Raw genomic sequence first — 19401 nt, 5'->3', positions numbered from 1 at the left:
GAAAACTCCAGTTTTCAAAACCAGGTTCACCGGAATATTGCGGAATTCCGTGCGCAGTTTCCTTCGGGGTGCCCATAACCTCTTGTAGGTATGACTTGTAGCAGAGAAACACGGATTTAACACGGTTAGAACTAGGTTTATTAGGAATAACTTATTACTTGGTTGATATAGAACTGAATTAGCATGGGTGAAAATTTTCCTTTTTATACCCTTTGGTTGTTTATTTGTTGCTATGGCTACCTTGACGACGACGCTCGGTTGTTTGTTGATATCATGCCGACGGTTAACGGGGGTCTCGGCAGTCCCGGGTTATTTTGGTTTTTCACATGTTTTCAGAGAACATAATAAAGGGGAATGGTCATTGTGAAAAGAGCGAGGGTAAGAGCGAAGGGTTTTTTTTTAGAAAACGCGCAATTCAGTGTAACTCCGAACCCCCAGGAGCAATTCCAACCAGATTTGGTACACATATTCTCTATTTTTGAATGATGTTTATTGAAAAGGAAGAAGAGCCATACACATCTATACAGAGTTTGAAATATTCATCTTCATGAAGCAACTTCAGTCCGAATTTTGACAAACATCGCATGAATATTCAAAACATAGAATGACATAATCAGACGACTACTCCACAAACTCATACATTCGACTGTCACTGAGTGTGCTTACTATGTGCAGAAAAACAAATAATTAGCATTGTTTACATTGATGTTTACCGTTGAAAGTGCCTCGCGGATGAAAATCGTTTTCAGTTCTATGTGATAAATTATTTTACTCATTTAAAACGTGTTCAGATTTCAGATAATTTATCAATTTGTAGAATGTGCATAAATATTCAATGACTAACATTCAATCGAATATTGACAGTCCAGAGCCGACTATGAATGTGTTTGGAAGTGAGCTGACAAGTGAAGAAAGTTTGACTTCACCAAAAATTTTCGATTATTTTACACTCTGCATCTATATATCAGAGCGTTGGGTTTTGCGTTCAAAATAAATAACTTTTGTAAGAAGAAAAATTACACTGTTTTTGCGAACCGCAAATTAAACAGTATTTTTGTCCCAGGTATCCCGGGATTTTCGGGATTTCAAAAAATATCCCGGGAATCGGGAAATCCCGAATTTTCCTAAATCCCGGGATTTTTTGTCCCGGGATATCCCGGGATGGAAACTCTAATGCTGGCTCTGGGGACAATGGCCACCGGGAAACGACTTCCACGGGGACCTTGTCGGTCATATAAGGAGAGCACAAAAATTGCTCCATATATGCCTTTCGATCGCTAATTCTACATAGATTATCATAAAATGGTTGTGTATGGTCCATGAGAGGGCCTCATAGGAAAGTGACTACTCCTGGAACCTGCTAGGTGCTCCCGGAGAATCCGTAGGAAGGGACATTTCCGTTTTAACACCAAAACATGCCGTGCGGCGGCTCTATCGTCACGATTTTCCACAAAACAGATGATAATGCGCTCGAAATCGATAAGCGACCACATTGGCCACTCTTGGAACCTATGAAGTGCCCCCAGGGAACCCGCAGAAGGGGATATTTCCGTTTTAACACCAAAATATGCCGTGCGGCGGCTCTATCGTCATGATTTTACACAAAATAGATGATTATGTGCTTGAAATTGATAAGCGACTGTTGGATTCTTCCGACGGGACAGGTTATTCGGCGGAAAGAAATAGAACCAGGAGGACTTAGCGACCACATTGGCCACTCTTGGAACCTATGAGGTGCCCCCAGGGAACCTACAGAAGGGGCCATTTCCGTTTTAACACCAAAATATGCCGTGCGACGGCTCTATTGTCATGGTTTTCCACAAAATAGATGATAATGTGCTTAAAATCTATAAGTGATCACATTGGCCACTGTTGGAACCTATGAGGTGCCCACAGGGAGTCCATCCATCGTCCATAGAAATCCTGAGTACTATGAATGATACAACCATAATTATGGTAATGAAAAGTTCCTATGCACGATGAATGGGTACCTACTCACACGTGAATGGTGCCCTAAAACGGTGAAAAATCATCTACATCCATCTATCTTGCCAAAAACAGATAGTTTCTGATTTTCGTTCGAATTAAAACAATTATTTAAGGTACGTGACGGTGTTCAAGAGCATAATTTTCAATTTAAAATATTTGGAGAGCTCTAAGATTTGCTAAATTGCCTAAAATGCACGGTGAATGGCGACCTGACGGTATTGAAGATCTTGCCAAAATGATGCCACCAAACGGCTTTCTTACTTTTGGTTATTACGCTAAGTATTTAAAAACAACAATAATGGTTCAAAATCTATTATTTATCCATCAAAAGTTTTGTGCGAAATGGACTTTATGTTCGGCCAAATTATTTTCCTAATCTCGGATCTGGTGTTGGATGCTGTAAATCGTTTGTATAAGCCGTAAGGTGGGCAATTATAATGCGCTGCTTCAAGTGAAAATCGTCAGCCGAATTTTGGCAACGAGTGTTCTAATATGGTTCAAAAAAGTTGTGGTTAATTGTGTCACTATATTAATGAAAATAGTGAATTTAACATGAATGCTAAAATAGTGTGATTCTTATCCGTTCATCTAATCTGCGAAAATGGGTAAGTCCATTCCAAAAACTACTTTATTGGGCAAAAGAAAAATCTCTTGTACTGCCTGCCTACTTAAGTGGTTGCTAATGTCGTTTTCGTTTTTATGGTGTAGCTACACCGGAAAGTGCATATTTTTGCACCACATAAACGAACATTTTTAGTGTAGTCCCAATAAGATTGCGAAAGTATGTGTGACATCAGTCATCTTCCATGCTTCTGTCATATTTGTTTTTGTTCTTGCTGCCTGCTTTGAAATATGTATGTTATTCCAATCATTCCTGTTGGGCTTAAATTGAAATTGTATGAATAGTGTCACTCTTATAGACATTTTATCTGTTTAATTGCTTCGATTATCTAAAGCTAAACGATGCATGATATATCAAAACGAATCAAATATTGCAAAATTTCGCGGCCAATAATTCATTAAGAGCTTCTTTGTTTCTGATGGAAGTATTTAAATATGCAGAAGCAAATTCCAATAAATCACAATACAAAACTACAAGTAGATTGATTTTTGGGTTTTCATTGGGAATTCTTGGGCCATTTCAGGTTTTGGAGAAGAATGTTGGATTCTGAGGGAAACGTTTTCACTAATCCTTAATTTGCTATTACATATATACATAACAACTATTATTGCGGCAAACTTCGTTTCGTAAGAGACATACATTTTTCTAAGCATTCACAAATTAAGTAGAAAGTAGAATGTGTTATAAATTAAATTGGTTTCCAAAGTTTTCCAGTTTTATAAAATATTGCTTTGCAAAGATATTTATTAAACGAATTAAAAACGTTCGAAACAGTTTATACATTCTATAAACTCGATTCTAAACTAATCTTGTTATACATGTACATTCGTGATATGCTGATTGAGCTAATAGCCCTTTAAAATTACGCCATTTATTATAATAAATATGATAAAGAGTAACTTGATGCGCATCCACATACATTCAATTTTCAATTCCACTTGAACACGAAATTTATTAAGATTAATGGCGTAATCTGAATAGGCTATAACACATCGCCTCATCTATTGAATTTTATTTTTAAGAGGTGACCTGGCAGCCATTTGAACATATGTACTGCGACTTTAACATTACAATTCACAAATTATGTTCAATTATGCTAAATATGCTAAATACTACGTTTTCAATTCCATGGATTAACCAGCAAAGGCTCAACTAAAACGTGGACCATGTAATAAAATGTGAGCTAGCAAAGCAAGACTGTAATTATTGCTATTGAAGTCATTAGATTATATAAAATAATAAAAATCAACAAAATCTCAATAGATCAAAGCTGAATATTCAAAATTTGAAAATGTTGTAAAAATCCTTTGCAAATACCAAAAACTTGGAATTCAAAAGAGTTTATGGAATGATTCTTCACCTCAAGCTAGTTGATTTTTCCAAAAGATACTTCGAAGAACAAGTTCTGATATTGGTTCAAAATTTTGGAACTATTTTCAAGTTCCACAAAAAAAACTTGTTTATTAGAATAATTTCATGACTAATAATATATTCAAACCGATGGTCAAGGTAACGAAAGTATAAAATTAAATAGCAGGAACATGAATTAGTACAATACAACTGGTTGAATGTAAGCAATTTCTTTTACCTTGGTTCATCGCCTAACTTTTATAAACTAATCGATTAGTAAATGTCCTACACTGTTATTAATTATCCTTCTCTTATTTATTATCCACATTTTTATCCGTTTATTATCCACATTTTTATTTATTTTGCATTAGATAAAAATAATTCAAACGCGCAATTACCATTCCCACTTTATTAAAAAAATCTAACTCCAACGCGCACCCGGCACATCTAAACCGAAGCCAAAACAAAACAAAATTTGACAGCAACAAGCACGTGACATGCGGCTGTATTGGTAACACCGCCATTTGAACAAGCTACACTCTTGATTTTATGAGTGGTACACTTTCCGTACGGTGCACGAAAAAGTGGGGTTTGAGTGTAGAGCGAAAACCAAAAACGAACAATTTCAGTGCAGAAAGTGTACACCCGGTGCAGCTACACCGCAAAAACGAAAACGACATAACAAACCGAGTCAAAGCAATTTTTCACACAGGTTTATTGCGTTTATCAGTTGAAGAAGTGCATGAATCTTGTGTAATATAAATCGGCTTGATACACTTTTTCAAAGAAACATTGATAAATATCTCTAAAAAACGATGTATTATTACTGAATTATTGATAAATTCGCGTGATGAGCCAACGTTACATCCAGGCCTAACATTACATCCCGTTACCCTATTTTAATCCAAAATTTTATATGGTTCGTGTATACACATTTCTGAAAATAAATTTAATAGATTTCCATCTCTCACTTTTTTATTCATGAATGCAACTCTCTTACATGTCAATTTTTGTCCGACTTTTTCCGAGTAATTTAGTGTTGGATTTTCCAATCCCGTCTTACATGGAAAATTATAAAAAAGCCCAAAAATTTAAAAAAAAACTTTCAAAAATTTTGACATGTCATTCTTTATCTCTATACATTGCTATGGGATAGTTAAATCGCCAACCCGACGTATGACTGGAGAATAGTCGAAGTCCCACTTCTAGACGATAATTAACAGTGTAGCGTGTATTCCAAAACAGGTAAACAATAAGCCCCTCGGGTGAAAGGGACGTACTAGTTTTATCGTGACGTTTAGAATATTTTATGTTTTTGTTTTGGTTACTCATTCGTAAATTTTGTCATTCGTCACTCGTATTTATCATTTGCGAGAAAGGTATTTTTAAGCTCCCAGGTACTTTGGATATCAAACTGCCGGAGCAAATTCCCGGTCAATAAAAATAAAAGCTGTTGATGGTGAAAGAGGTCTACCCAGTGAAAGATCAGTACGTTTATACGGAAGTGATAAAGGCAATAGCTGCCATGCCAGCGACGCCGAAAAGATTGCATTAGGACGTTGCGGTGGTTGGGAAATTACGATCGATGTTTCGCCGTATGTCTTAAAGTAGAACATCATTATACGGTATAGACCCCGGGCCCAAGTGGACGCGGAATAAAGAAGAAGTAGAAGGCTTATTCATAATGCAGCAGAAGCAGTTTCGGGAGAACAACAATCCAGCGGCACCCGAACAACTCGGTCATAAATTCCGATTTTAACACGTGCTTTAGTGTGTATCACGTATAGCGTGAAGTGTGACCGCGTTAGAAGAGTATTGAGGCCAAAACAACCGAACCAAGGAACAGTACTTTCTTGAGAAAATGCATGGTATTCCTGGACGAGCTGCCAGTCAGCAGAGGAGGAAGGAGAAGGAACTAACGATTAGATCAAATTTGGTTATCCGATGTTGGCAACTAGAGCAACTTGAAGAAGCATTTTGATGTGAGTTCTTAACCGTTCAGCACGCGCGCTTGCCGGCTCGCCCGTGCTGTGAACCGCGAGCGTTGCTTTTCCGTTAGTGTTGTACAAAATACAACAGCGCGCGTGCTGGAGTGTTAATATAGCGTTTCTTTTTATGAGAAACTCGATTATTTTTCCTACTTACAGAACAACCCAGTGATCATATTCAGCGAGTATAGCGATTTGGTTGCCACAATTAATCGACTGCGGATGCAGAACCGGCTGCTGATCAAGCCTCAGTATATCTTTGATCAAATTGGCACCAGCGGAAAACTGACGTTTCGTCACGAAAAAAGAGCAAATCGTTGACATGAAGGACTGGTGCATACAATACCTTGATCGCCACCTGCTTTACCAAAGAAGGCATCGACGTAGATCTTATTGTGTACCTCTATATCGCCAAGTATTCGACAATATTGTGCAGCGCATCGGTTGGACTAGACGACAACGGGTCAGGAAAATGCTGCTGTTGATCTTCGAGGAACAGAGCATCAGAAGGATGTTTTGGCCTCGCAGGAAAAACGAACCAAAAACTGTCGTGAAGTGATGTTTTTTTACCGAAAATTGCTTCGGCTGGTTTCTACGGTGTTCAATCCTGAGTGTCATTTTTTGGCATAGAGCTTTTAATATATTTACTTTTTATTTTCTCTTTTGAAGTATTTCTTTGGAATAGGCAACATATAAATTAAAATTATTTTGTAGTTGAAATACTTACACCTAACATAATAAAAGTAAATCAAATTTAAAAAAACAAAAATAAAAATTATTTTAAAAAAAGATCCTCATTTTTCACATGTCACATCACTATCTAATAGCAGAATTGTTATAAAAAATCCTCCAACCGGAATCGTAAAATTGATTGGTTTTCTTTATTCAGTACAATGTTTAATAGCCTTGATTGTCTGGAATTAAAACATATTCGTGATCCTTTATTGCCCATTATGTCAACAACGACATTAAAATACCTGAGAAGTAAATAATGCAACTGAATTATTCGCTGATGGCATATCTGTTCCACTAACGGTATGAATAGCCTGGGGAGTCGTTAACACGATGACTTGCTAATAATAACCTACGTCAATAAACCAGCAATATTTGTGGCCACTGGCAATTTAACCATAATTTGGTTTTTAAATCAAGATCCGTTTGCTAAATATCGGGTGAACGATACTAATTTGACAACGTTGCCTCTTATAACCGTTGCCTTTTCTGCCTTATGATAGTCATTAACTGAATAGAACGTCACTTCCAATAATGTTGGTCGTGACATGTTGCTGTGATTGTAGAATGGTACGTGCCTCCGTTCCCTTCCACAGTACGTTTATTTTTATCAGGGTCAGGTCAGGTTTTGACTAAAGTGGGACTCTAGTTTTGACGAGAGTAAAAGCCTCATTGTCACTCAGTCAACGTTGTTGATCGGTCCTGTAGAAGTACCACCGATAGTCCCACTTGAAATGACTATATTCTACCTCCTGACGCCGTAGACCATTTTCAATACTAACATTACCCACTGACTGCTGGGTAGCCAATTGCTTATTTTATGATTGTTATTTTTAGGTCATTTTAGGCTGGGATGCCAAGTACGTCCTTAATTTAACCGCTTGACGGTAACTCCACCAGCGTTGTTGATTGTCTGTGGAGGTACCACCGACAGCCACAAATAAGATGGTAAAGAGCTTCTGTAAAACAATCTTCTACCACGGGAAACTGACCACGCAAACTGCTGTTGCTTAACGATCGGTTGAGCTTGTTTGTACTCAAGTCTATATAATATGAATGAATTGCTGCTGAGAAATTGGAGAATTCGGAGTAAGCACTGCTTTAATATGCTTGGCTTGGCCATAGCAACACATGTTGTGCCGGAGTATGGCTGGCGATGCCGCAGCGACTGTGGCCGCTTAATCGTTTTGTTCATCTGAAATTAAAACATAGCTTGTGATACATTATTTCTTATCATTTCAACAACGCTATTGAATTACTTGATAAGCGAAACATAATATTTGCTGACGGCGTAATGGTTCCACTGACAATATGAGTACCCTGATGAGTCGATAACACGATAACCTGAAAATCCCGGCCCGGACTTGCTGCCCAGCCTTGTTTATAATAACCAAAGAGGGTTCAAGAACAATATTTATGACAACTTATTATCTATCTGAATGATGTTCGTGTTTTTCACATGGATCTTTTTGCTACCTCTCTGGTCGACGCCATATGTTTAACAACGTTGCCTCTCATAACGTCAATTTTCTGCCTACCGGCAGTCGTTTGCTGAATAGTACGTCACTTCCATTAATGTTGGTCGTGCCAATCTGGTATGATTGTTGGATGGTTCCCTTCTGCAGTACGTTCGGCAGGGTTGGAATTGTTGCTCCATGACTAGTTTTGACGAGAGTAAAAGTCCATGGTTGACTGACGGTTACTCCGCCAGCGTTGTTGATCGTCTGTGGAGGTACCACCGACAGCCATGCACAAGATGGTAAAGGGTTTCTGTAAAATCATCGTTATGTTGATCCGGCGGTACACTGACGCTGACTGCTGTTGAAGTGACAATGTTCTGACGCCGTAGAACCGTAGTCGTCCGCGAACTTGCTGAATTGTTGCAGTAGTAACATGACTGAACTGGCAGTGATTCGTATTTATTATTCGGTTGATGAGAGCACTCGTGTGGCAGTTCCCGCCCGGTTGTAATTTTTTGAGCATTGGAAATTACAGCCTGAACACGCGAATCATTTGCAGGTGCTGTTGGTTGATTTTCGTGAATTGCAGTTGCTCAACGATCGGTTGAGTTTGAACTTGGTTCCGAATAATATTAATGGGTTGCTACTGAAGAAATGGATAACTTGGAGTGAGCACCGTTGAAGCAGTTGCTCTAGTGGCTTGTTCGCTTGGACCTTGGCGACAGTGCGCTGCATCGATATGCAACGTTACTACAGTGTGCAACGTAAACGGATGCATACTGGACTGCTGATGGATTACAAGGCAACTTGTAGAATGTTTCGTAAAGCCGCGCCTCCTCTCGGCGAGCTTTTGATGAGTAAAGAGGGATAAAAGAAGAACGATGAACAGAATCGTTTCAATTCAGCAAAAATGTGAGTCGAGATTTTTGCAAAATCTCGAATGGTGAAAGTTACGTACCAAGTATTATTCCACCATTTTTTTACATTTTGTTGCTACCGGAACGGTTCTTTGGAATGCCAACAATGAGTGCCTGAGTATGGCTGGCGATGCCGCAGGGACTGTGGTTGCCTTCGTCTGGTTAAAGCTCGGAATTCTAGGGCAGCTGCTATAGTGACTTGTTCGCTTGGACCTTGGTGACAGTGCGCTGCGCCGTGGTGCAACGGTACTGTGTCGTAAACGGATGCATATTGGATTTGCTGATGGATCACAAGGCAACCTGTAGAATGTTTCGACTGGCTCTGCCTGCCAGGTGCGATGTCGACTAATGGACCACTGGCGATGGTGATATGCCATTTAGTAAAGCAGCGCCTCCTCTCGGCGAGCTTTTGGTGACTAAAGAGGGATAAAAGAAGAACGATGAACAGAATCGTTTCAATTCAGCAAAAACGTGAGTCGAGATTTTTGCAAAATCTCGATTGGTGAAAGTTACGTACCAAGTATTATTCCACCATTTTTTTACACTTTGTTGCTACCGGAACGGTTCTCCAGTAATGAGCACTGCCGGAAAAATAAGGCTGCTGATAAAGACATCGATTATGACGAATGCGACTGGCGATGATTGTGGAATGCCAACAACAATGAGTGCCGGAGTATGGCTGGCGAAGCCGCAGGGACTGTGGTTGCCTTCGTCTGGTTAAAGCTCGGAATCCTAGGGCAGCTGCTCTAGTGACTGTGTCGTAAACGGTACTGTGTCGTAAACGGTACTGTGTCGTAAACGGATGCATATTGGACTTGCTAGGTTTGTGGTTAAATAGACCATATTTAGGATTATTTTCAGCGTAAAAGAGTATCAAAATCCCGAATTTGGCTGTTATGCGAAAAATATCAAAATGAGGCAACACAAGTGGGTTTTTATTTTTAAATTTCTAGAACAAAGCCTATTGTTTTTTTTTTAACCAGGAAATAATTTTTAGCTAATTTTTACATGAAAATTCAATTGAATTTTCAAAACGTAATAAACTTTCAATTTTTGTATTAACTTATCTGCATTTTTTTTCGGAACATTTGCTGGAACATTAGCTGGTCCATTGAGCCTTGATCTTATCTGTGGTCAGATTTAAGGCTTTTGCGCTTTGGGCCTCTGAGTCTGCATCTGCTTCGAATCCTGCCGTGTTCTAATTCAGCGCATACTTACAGATTTCGTCTCCGCTCGTCCATTTAGTCCTGCTGTATAAGCTTTCTTGTCTCGACGGTTTTTTTTTCTACTGAAGAAGAAAATGTTTTCTACTGGAAAAGAAGGAATAGTTGATATCGTTTTTATTTCATTATAAAGAAATGCATATAATGCAAAATAACTTCTAAAACCGATATTGTCTTATCTATTACTCTATTAGATATTGTACTATGTTCCAGTTCTTTTAGCTTTAAAATTTGCAGTTATTCATCATACCTCTGCTGCATTATTCAAGTGCCACATAAACATAACAAATCAACAAAGAACTACACCCTTCACCACATCTCATTTTGTTAATGGCTTTTTGTGTAAATTAATAATGAACAAATACGTAAGTGGTGTGTAGTTGACGAAAGCCTTCCGACTGTCTCACCTCAATCAATTAACACCGCATCGTTGAGTGATATGCAAGGTACCGAGCCAGATATACTCCAGTCACAGTCGTTGAAGCAGTGAAATTACTTTCGCTTGAATCGAGATGGTCGCAAAAATGGGGCCAAGTTTGCTCGAATCCATTAAGGTGTTGTTTTACAGTTCAGCGATTTTAGGAGTTGTTCCCTATTCGCTGTCGGAGTTCTATTACAGACACGTGCTGCGTATTTCCGTCCTCGGGAATATCTGGGTGCTGTTATGTATTATCAGCTTCACGGTCAATTACCATTTGGCAACGGATTCCTACGGCGGAGTCGGCGGTGGTGGACAAGGTCGGTTAATTACATAATTAGGTTTATTAAGTTTGAAATTGTTTTCTTTAACTATGTTAAAACTTTTCATATGTTTTGTTATTTTTGCATTTCTTGTACAACATCATTTTTGCCTTTCTTGTAAGGCTATCATTTCACTCGAAAATCGAACTTTTTATAAAAGGTTCGGAGACCCATGATGGTATATACCAATCGACTCAGCTCTTCCAGCGTGCATACGGAAACCAAAAAACATTAGCTAACTTTTCATATAGTAATTCATAACCGATTTTCTCGCAACAAGTTGCATTCGACGCGGAACATATCCTAGTTGATCAGTATTGAAATCACGATCGCTGATTGCGTTCAAAAGCTATGAAGAAAATGGTATGTTGAACCATACTAGTTGGTAGGCTGATTCGCTTTACAGCGTTGCAAATGCCGTAAGGTAGGCAATTATTCATGATATGTGTCACACTAAGACCAAACTCAACCAAACTATTGAATCGAGAAAGGCATCGTCACCGCTAGGTGGATTAATCTGTGTTTTACTACTGGAGGTTTTCGAGAAGGGGGGCTTTCGAGCAACTTAATAGGAGGCTTCTGAGCTTTTTGAAAGTGTGCTTCCAAGCCTCTTGAAATGAGGGTTCCGAGGAGCGTAGAACGATGCTTCCAATTATCTTTCAACGAAGCAACTGAGCCTTAAAAAAAAGCCTCATGCCTCTCTAATGGAGGCTTTCGTACCTTCAGACTCTAGATTTTTGTTCAGGAGCATGTTGTTAACATATTATTCAATATTTTGTTTCAAATAGGTAGATTGCATTAAAGTTTTTTAAATTTGTTCATTCAACGTTTTGTCCTTTTGATCTTTTTATCGCACATCCTTTCATAAACTGTGCTGGTTTTGGAGGGCAGGATTCAATAGACATTGATTTACTTATCGTCATGCATATTGTGTATAAAACATAGTTTTGAAACAAAGAAAAATACAAAATTATCGAAATTTTGTCAATATTTTTTTATTGAAATTGTAATACAGCTCCCATTATTGACCGAGGTACCCCCTGGGGCCAGCTGGTACAGGTACTTCAGGTTGAGAACCGCTGGGCTAGTGCAAAAGGAGTTGGGAGCGGTACCTCATCATGACACTATCTGGGTTTTACCTAGCCCAGGTGTCTAGTACAGGTTTTTTACCCCTTTCAAAAAATCCCCAACACGGAGCACGGCTGTAGGACAAAAGGTCGAAGGTCAAAAGGTCGAAAGGACAAAAGGTCGAAGGGACAAAAGGTCGAAACAAAAAAACTGCGTCAAAAGGTCGAAGGACAAAAGGTCGAAAGGGAGAAAGGTGCTTCGTTCTTATTTTTTCTCCCTTTTACCTTCTATTTTCTTCCTTCTTTATTTTTCCTTCCTCGTTCTTCCTTCTTAATTCATATGTTTCCTTCCTTCCATTATCCTTGCTTCTTTCTTATTTCTTGCTTTTTTCCTCCTTCTTCCTTCCATATTTCACTTTTCTTTTTTCTAACTTCTTTCTTTTTTTTCTTCTTTTTTCTTCCTTTTTTCCACCTTCTTCCTTAAGTCTTTCTTCCTTCTTTTTACTTCTTTTTTCATACTTTCTTTTTCCCCTTTCTTCTTGTTTCCTGTTTCTTTTATTTCTTGTTTCCGGTTTTTCTATCTTCTTTCTGTTTTCTTTCTTCCTTCTTTCTTCTCTCTTTCTTCCTTCTTTCTACCTTCTTTTTTTCTTACTTCTTGTTTCCTGTTTTTTTCTTTCTTCCGTCTTTCTTCCTTCTTTCTTCCATCTTTCCTCCTTCTTTCTTTTTCCTCCCTTCTTTCTTCTTCCTTCCTTCTCCCTTCTTTTTTCTTTAGTACTTCTTTCTTTGTTCTTTATTTCCTCTATATATCTTTCTTCCTTACCTGTTACTTGCTTCTTCTTTCTATCTTTGTTTTTGTTTCCTTGTGCCTTCTTTCTTTCTTTCTTCCGTTTTTCCTCCTTCTTTCCTTTTTCCTCCCTTCTTTTTTCTTCCTTCCTGCGTCCTTCCTTTTTCCTTCTTTTTTCTTATTTCTTTATTTCCTTTGTTCTTTATTTCCTCTATTTTTCTTTCTTCTCTCCCTGTTGCTTGCTTCTTCTTTCTATGTTTGTTTTTGTTTCCTTGTGTTATCTTTCCTTCTTCTTTCTTCATTGTGTCTTATCTCCTCCTTCTTCATTCATTCTTCTGCTTTCCTTCTAATTTCTTTCGTTTTTCCTTCTTCATTTCTTCCTTCTTTCTCCCTTTTTTCTTCCCACCTTCATTCTTCCTTATTTGTTTTCTTTCTTCTTTTTTTATTCCATCCTTTTTCCTTCATTCTTCCTACTTTCTTCCTTCTTTTTTCTTTTTTCCTTCCTGTTTCCGCTTTTCTTCATTATTTCCTCTCTCTTTCTTCGTTATTTATTCCTTCTTCCTTCCTGTTTTTCTGCCTTCTTTTTATCTTTCTTCCTTCTTTATGCCTTCTTTGTTTCTCTCTTCCGTTTTTCTTCTTTCTTTCTTCCTTCTTTTTTCCCTTTTTCCTTTCTTCTCTTTCTTTCTTCCTTTTATTACCTTTCATTAAGCCCCAAGGACGACCAGATGATGCGATACCGATCCCAGATGCCGAATACCATCAAATATGTTGCACGACTCGACACAAGTCAAAGTGGAGACCGTAGCAATGGAAAAAATGCGAAATGCTAGCACAAATGATCACACGATCGATAGGTGGTGACTTAAAACTCAATAAAAATCTCTCAGTATTACGATGTATCAATTCATGACGGTTTACTAAGGGAACATCCATAAATTACGTAACGCTTAGAGGGGGGAGGGGGGTTGAGTGGAGTGTGACAGTCCATACAAAAATTTTTGATGATTCATACAAAAAGTGTGACATAGGGGGGAGGGGGGTCGAAAATTGTCAATTTTTGCGTTACGTAATTAATGGATCTTCCCTAATGCAAATTTGTACCATCTCGTGTATCTACATATTACTCTAAAACTGCCTCCTAACTTCTTCCGTTTTGCTTATCAACTAAACACTCACGATGACGGTGGGGGCCCCATCTCCTTCACCACACGACGTGGTACCATGCAGCCTGCCATGGCTACCTGCGATGCACTCAACGCAACACTCACGTTTCTCGCGCAACACTTGGCCCGACACAACGTTCCACTGCTGCCGTTCACACGATGCACTTTTGCTTGTTGCGTCCCTCGGACGTGACGAGTCTGAATGTCGCGCGACTACCACCTCGTTCAGATGATGTCGCGCCGTCTCCGTATGGCTTGCACTAATGCACTCTTTGTCTTGGCGTTGATGTGGCTGAGCCGAGTGGTTTGCCTCCGCTTGGATTTCACGCCGCACTCTCGCCTTCCTCGCGATCCTTAGTGGTTTATCCGTCGAGTGATGGTGGCTGGTCAGGCTTGCACAAAAGGCCCTCTTTCGAAGGCCTTCAGGTGTCGCAACCTCCTAACGAACGGTGTGTTGTTCGTTCGGCCACTCTTACGCATGCATCGGTTCACCACCTGTTCCAGAGACGTATTGTGTGCTCTGTATCCTGGGCTGGGATGCCTTTGATGGCTGAGTGCGTGCAATGAATCTCTTGGAATATGCCTTTGTTGTGTCGGTTCCACGTGCTCGAGCGCCTTGACCAGCGCCTTCTATATTTTTGTGGATATTTCACTTGAAACTGCTTTGTCTCAGAGGCATGTGCACTTGCCTCTGGATGATTGCACGGATCGAGCTATTGTGATCTTAACTATGGCTTTTCTGGTTTTGGATTTCTATTGTAAGCTGCTGCGAGCGAGATGGATAGTGTACGATGCGTGAGGGGTTTGACGATGTGTTGGCCGATAATACAACGTAATTGATAACGTTGATTCATTGTGGGCGATTCTGTTTGCGTTTTGTCGACGTAATTCCAAATATTGTAACACTTTTTCCTTTTTTCTATCTTCCTTTCTTCTGTTTTTTTTCCTTCTTTCTTCCTTTATAATTCCTCATTTCTTCCATCTTTCTTCTTTTTTCCTTCCCTGTTACTTGCTTCTTCCTTCTTTCTTCTTTTTCCCTTCCTTGTGTCTTCTCTTCTTTTTTCTTCTTTCTTCCTTCTTTTTTCCTTAATTTTTCTTTCTTCCATCTTCCTTCTTTATACCTTCTTCATTCTTTCTTTTTGGTTCATATTTGTACTGCTGTTCTTTTTTCATCCTTTCTTTTTCTTACTGTATATTTTTCCTTCCTCCTTCTTTCTACCTTTTCACTTGTCATTTTATCTTATTTCTTATTTCCCTTTTCCTTACTTCTCACATCACACTTCTCACATGTCACTTTTTATTTCTCATTTCTTTCTTTATATTTCTCACTACTATACTCACTTCTCACTTATTATTTCTCACTTATCAATACTCATTTCCCACTTCTCACTTCTCATTTATCTATGATCATTACTTCCTTCTCACATCTTACTTTTCCCTACTCATTTCTTGTGTTTTTGTCTTTTCGACCTTTTGTCCATTCGACCTTTTGTCCTTTCGTCTTTTGTCCTTGGAGCTTTTGACCTTCGACCTTTTGACACAGATTCGCAGTAGAGGAGGGTATTTTTCGCAACGGTGGCGTATGAAAAATCCTCTGGCCGTCATCGATGGAAGCAGCTCCCAAGTTACAATTTACTCGCAAGATTCAGTGATTGAATGGTTGCTGTTATTTATTTGAAAGGAGCATTTTCGGAAATAAATCCATTTTTTCAGGACCGAAGAAATTTGATTTAAGAGGATTATTTCTAAAGTACAAACGATGCGATAGTGGGTAGAAGAAAATTCATGATGTCAAGTAAAAGTTTCTCTCAAGATTTCGATTTTGGTTTTTTTTATTTTTAGTATTTGGAAATATGAATTATAGAAAAAAAAATCGATTCTTATGAGAGCCACCATTTCAAGAAAGAGAAACTTTCCACAAAGCACAAAACATAACCGCATGGCAAAAACAGAAAGTTGGCATTAGTAGCGGAATCACAAGCACGCGTCGGAGGAAGACGCTGCATTTAACTCATTTGCATGGTCACTGAAGAATATTCAACGGCGTCAATAAGAGTGTTACATTACCTGTTGGGCAGAAGTGGGATGAATTGATCGACGATGTTATCGTAGTGGGATCGTGGATCAGCCGCTTAAGTCACGTGGCGCAGTGGGATCATAGATTGGCCGCGTAAATCTTGGGTAGCGACGGACGGAATTCATCAAGAGATTGGAGCGGCTGGTCAGCAGGAGTTCAGGAGAATCTTTGTGCCGAAGATTCAGGAGGTGGTCAACGGAGGATGGATCAGCATTCAAGATAAAGTGTCAAAACTTGTCTTTCTCAATCTGTTTTCCCAGTAAATCGTGCAGGAACACATTTTCTCTTTGAATGGAAGAACGTGCGTAGTACCTAGAAATACTAGAATAAGAGATCGGCGAAGACGCCATCTTGTTTCCAATCGAACCGTTAAAAGCGGTTCCATTTCGACTTGTTTACTTTTTGCACCCATAAGAAGCAAGCAAAAAGTTCAAGTGCTGCCAGTATCATTTTCACGATTTCATGCATTTTCATACGTTGCCATTTCGACAGTTTTTCACTCCGCCGGTCTCTGGTTATAGGGTTGCTAGTAGTACCCACTCTTCGTTACACAAACCCGAAAGTGTGCAGAATACAGAAAAAATATAATTTGCTGTTTAAAGGGGGAACATTTTTATTTTATTTTTGAAATACGTTTTTAAGAGTAATGAGCCATTGGAATGTTTCACCAAATCAAAAATTCAATAAAAATCATGTTACTTATTTCAAATTTGTCTGCTCTTCACCAGGTACCCTAACCAATGCGATAGGAATCTTCATTATCTACATGGAACCGCTAATGATGGTAATCGACATGTTGGCGGCCATAATCAACCAAAAGCGTATGATCAATTGCGTCGATCGGTTGGACAAGCTTGACCTGAAGCTGTCCGGTGAAAACATCACCGTTGACAATGGGCGCCTTTGGCGCTACGTTCTATCCCTGTTGGTACTGGTCCTTGCCTTCGAGAGTGTACTGACTACGTACAATTTTGTCATCTTCACCGATATACTAACCTTGCAGTCCCTGATGTGGTTCATAACGGCGATTCCAACTGCCATCAACTCCATCAGTCGGATTTGGTTTTTGGTGTTGGTCCAATCCGTTCGGCACCGATTCTACGTAATGAACAATCACATGGACGAGTTGGCTGGATTGCTGGAAGAGCATAACGAACGATGGGAGGATGAGTTGGAGATTGAGAAGAATGACATTCCTATGAATTTCTTGGAAAAGGAAATATTTACCATTCGTAATCATCGGAAGGGTAATGTTGTGCAGCCAATAATGCCTCCATTGAAACCTTACGGTAATCATCCCGGCAAAATAATCAGCGTGAAGCCATACGAGAAGAGAATGAGCGACGAGAAAGTATTGGCAAAGAAGCGAGCGTTGTTCGATTTTCTCGCGTTCGACAAGTACATGAAGATCGACGAGAAGCTGGACAAGAAGATGATTCTTATTTGTCGCACCCATGACGAGCTGTGCGAGATTGGAAAATCCATAAACTACATGTTCAGCTTCCAGATGCTGGTCTCGATGGCGCACGGTTTCATGGCCATAACGGCGCAGTTTTATTTCCTGTACTGTGCCTTGTCCAGACAGGAAGTGCCAATTCTGTTCCGTTCTGCAACGGTAGTGCAAATTTCAATTATCCTGATTTTGTACATTGCGATGAAGTGCTGTATTTGCATATACGTTTGCTGGAAAACGAAAACCGAATCGCAGAGGACGGGAGTCTTTATGCACCACTTGGCCAACATGGTTGACGAGACGCATTTCTACCAGATTGTGAACCATCTGTCGTTGAAATTGTTGAACCACCAGTTGAACTTCAGCGCGTGTGGATTCTTCGATCTCGATATGACGACTTTGTATGCGGTAGGTTTTAATATAGTTGTGCATCCGTAAAAAAATAGTAAGTTTTTTCTATACCAATTTTCAGATCACCGGTGCGATCACAAGCTACCTAATCATTTTGATTCAGTTCAATCTGGCTGCACTGCAGAAGGCCGGAAATACGACGGAAATAGCGAATGTGACATCAACTACCATGGCTCCGTTGCTGAATTTGAGCACTACAGCTTTGAGCACCTATGTGGCTAATCCCTAGAATGAATAGCATATCTGTTGCATGTTACCAAAAAAGCTCATTTGAAACAAATAAGTGACGTAAAAGTGTTTTTCTATGTATATTTGTGATAGTGTTTTGTTTTGATTGTTGGGTTTAACATTATAAAATTTTACATAGACAAATTGTAAAGTGCCAAGTGTTTTCTATTGTCATGTATCACCCGCGTTGCTCCATAAAAACAAAAGTTTATTATCGAGAACAGTGATAAGTGCTGAAGAAATAACATTGGAAAGAATATATACTATGAATATGATGCGGAGAAACGTGGGAGTCAAAGAGGTGAGTTACTTTGAAAATATAATATTTTATTCACATTGTATTTTTAAAATTTTGGATACAAGCTAGCCCATATCCGTTTTCAAATTCAGACTTACTGCAGATAATGCAAAAATTCAGCCGTCTTCAGTGTCTCGTACTTGACTCGACTTACGAGACACTGGAGACATCCTTACTATTGAGTTCGAAATACGTATCTGTCAAGGTACAATTAAGTGGTGGAATTAAATGGGATTGTACAAACTCGTCTTATGACAAGTGAAGACATTCCACTAAAAAGCTCAAAACAATTTTCTCAACATTTGTTTATTTGTTTATATATTAAAATCCAACTGACAATAAAATGTCTAAGGGCCAATTTCTTCACCTCCGCTTAAGCGCTAAACCAGGTTTAAACGTATGGGTAAGCATCGCTTAAGAGTTAAGCGGAGGTGAAGAAATTGGCCCTAAATGAATAAAAAACTTAAGCTAGTTAGTTACGGCCAACGGTACGGAAAAAGTCGAGTATTCGATGACGAAACACGTCGACTTGTACGTTGAAGTCAAACAGGTCGCCGGCTGATTGACCGAGTTGGCTCGTATAGTGCATAATTGCAAGTCTGTGGTTCTAGATACCAACATGAACGTTGACGAAGAGGACTTTCAGGTGAAAACAGATTAAGATGCGACAGTAGTTTTGGACAATCAATATTTCCGGTAAGCAGTTTCCCAGCAAAAGTGGCTTGAGTGGCTATTCGTCTTACCTCTAGTGGTTCGATGTCAAACAAACGACTACGTTCCTCGGTGGCAAGTTCGTCGGGTCACGCCATCTACGAAAGCGGAGAGCGTATCTCACAAACTTTCGTTGGACGGCTTCAATTCTTGCGATCCATGTGACTTGGAAAGGGCACCAAACAAC

At 39.3% G+C, this 19401-nt stretch overlaps 1 protein-coding gene and 2 long non-coding RNA genes across 5 annotated transcripts; 2 read left to right on the top strand and 1 right to left on the bottom strand.

Moving 5' to 3' along the window:
• Window positions 1–5191: 5191 nt before the first annotated feature.
• On the top strand, window positions 5192–6724 carry LOC134227450 (uncharacterized). 2 transcript variants are annotated; one of them, XR_009983677.1, is made up of 3 exons: window positions 5192–5206; window positions 5341–5943; window positions 6109–6724. It is a non-coding gene; the product is annotated as an uncharacterized LOC134227450 (long non-coding RNA). The 2 variants fall into 2 exon arrangements; XR_009983676.1 differs by lacking the exon at window positions 5192–5206 and having other exon boundaries at window positions 5319–5943.
• A 36-nt stretch (window positions 6725–6760) lies between these two features.
• Window positions 6761–9837, bottom strand: LOC134227451 (uncharacterized). Of its 2 annotated transcripts, XR_009983679.1 has the most exons (5): window positions 9716–9837; window positions 9576–9659; window positions 9100–9474; window positions 7941–8988; window positions 6761–7876 (listed from the first exon to the last, which is right to left on the bottom strand). It is a non-coding gene; the product is annotated as an uncharacterized LOC134227451 (long non-coding RNA). The 2 variants fall into 2 exon arrangements; XR_009983678.1 differs by having other exon boundaries at window positions 6764–7876; window positions 9576–9837.
• Window positions 9838–10787: 950 nt separating this feature from the next.
• LOC134227625 (gustatory receptor for bitter taste 66a) lies at window positions 10788–18500 on the top strand. The gene is made up of 3 exons (XM_062709239.1): window positions 10788–11019; window positions 16842–17974; window positions 18039–18500. The coding sequence occupies exons 1-3, from the start codon at window positions 10794–10796 to the stop codon at window positions 18204–18206; spliced, it is 1527 nt and encodes a 508-aa protein (XP_062565223.1). The 5' UTR covers window positions 10788–10793; the 3' UTR covers window positions 18207–18500.
• The last annotated feature ends 901 nt before the right edge of the window (window positions 18501–19401 follow it).

This window comes from Armigeres subalbatus, chromosome 3, assembly GCF_024139115.2.
Source record: "Armigeres subalbatus isolate Guangzhou_Male chromosome 3, GZ_Asu_2, whole genome shotgun sequence".
Classification (NCBI taxonomy): Eukaryota; Metazoa; Arthropoda; class Insecta; order Diptera; family Culicidae; genus Armigeres; species Armigeres subalbatus.
The sequence above is the reverse complement of the archived record's forward strand: the minus strand, read 5'-3'. Positions and strand labels throughout refer to the sequence as shown.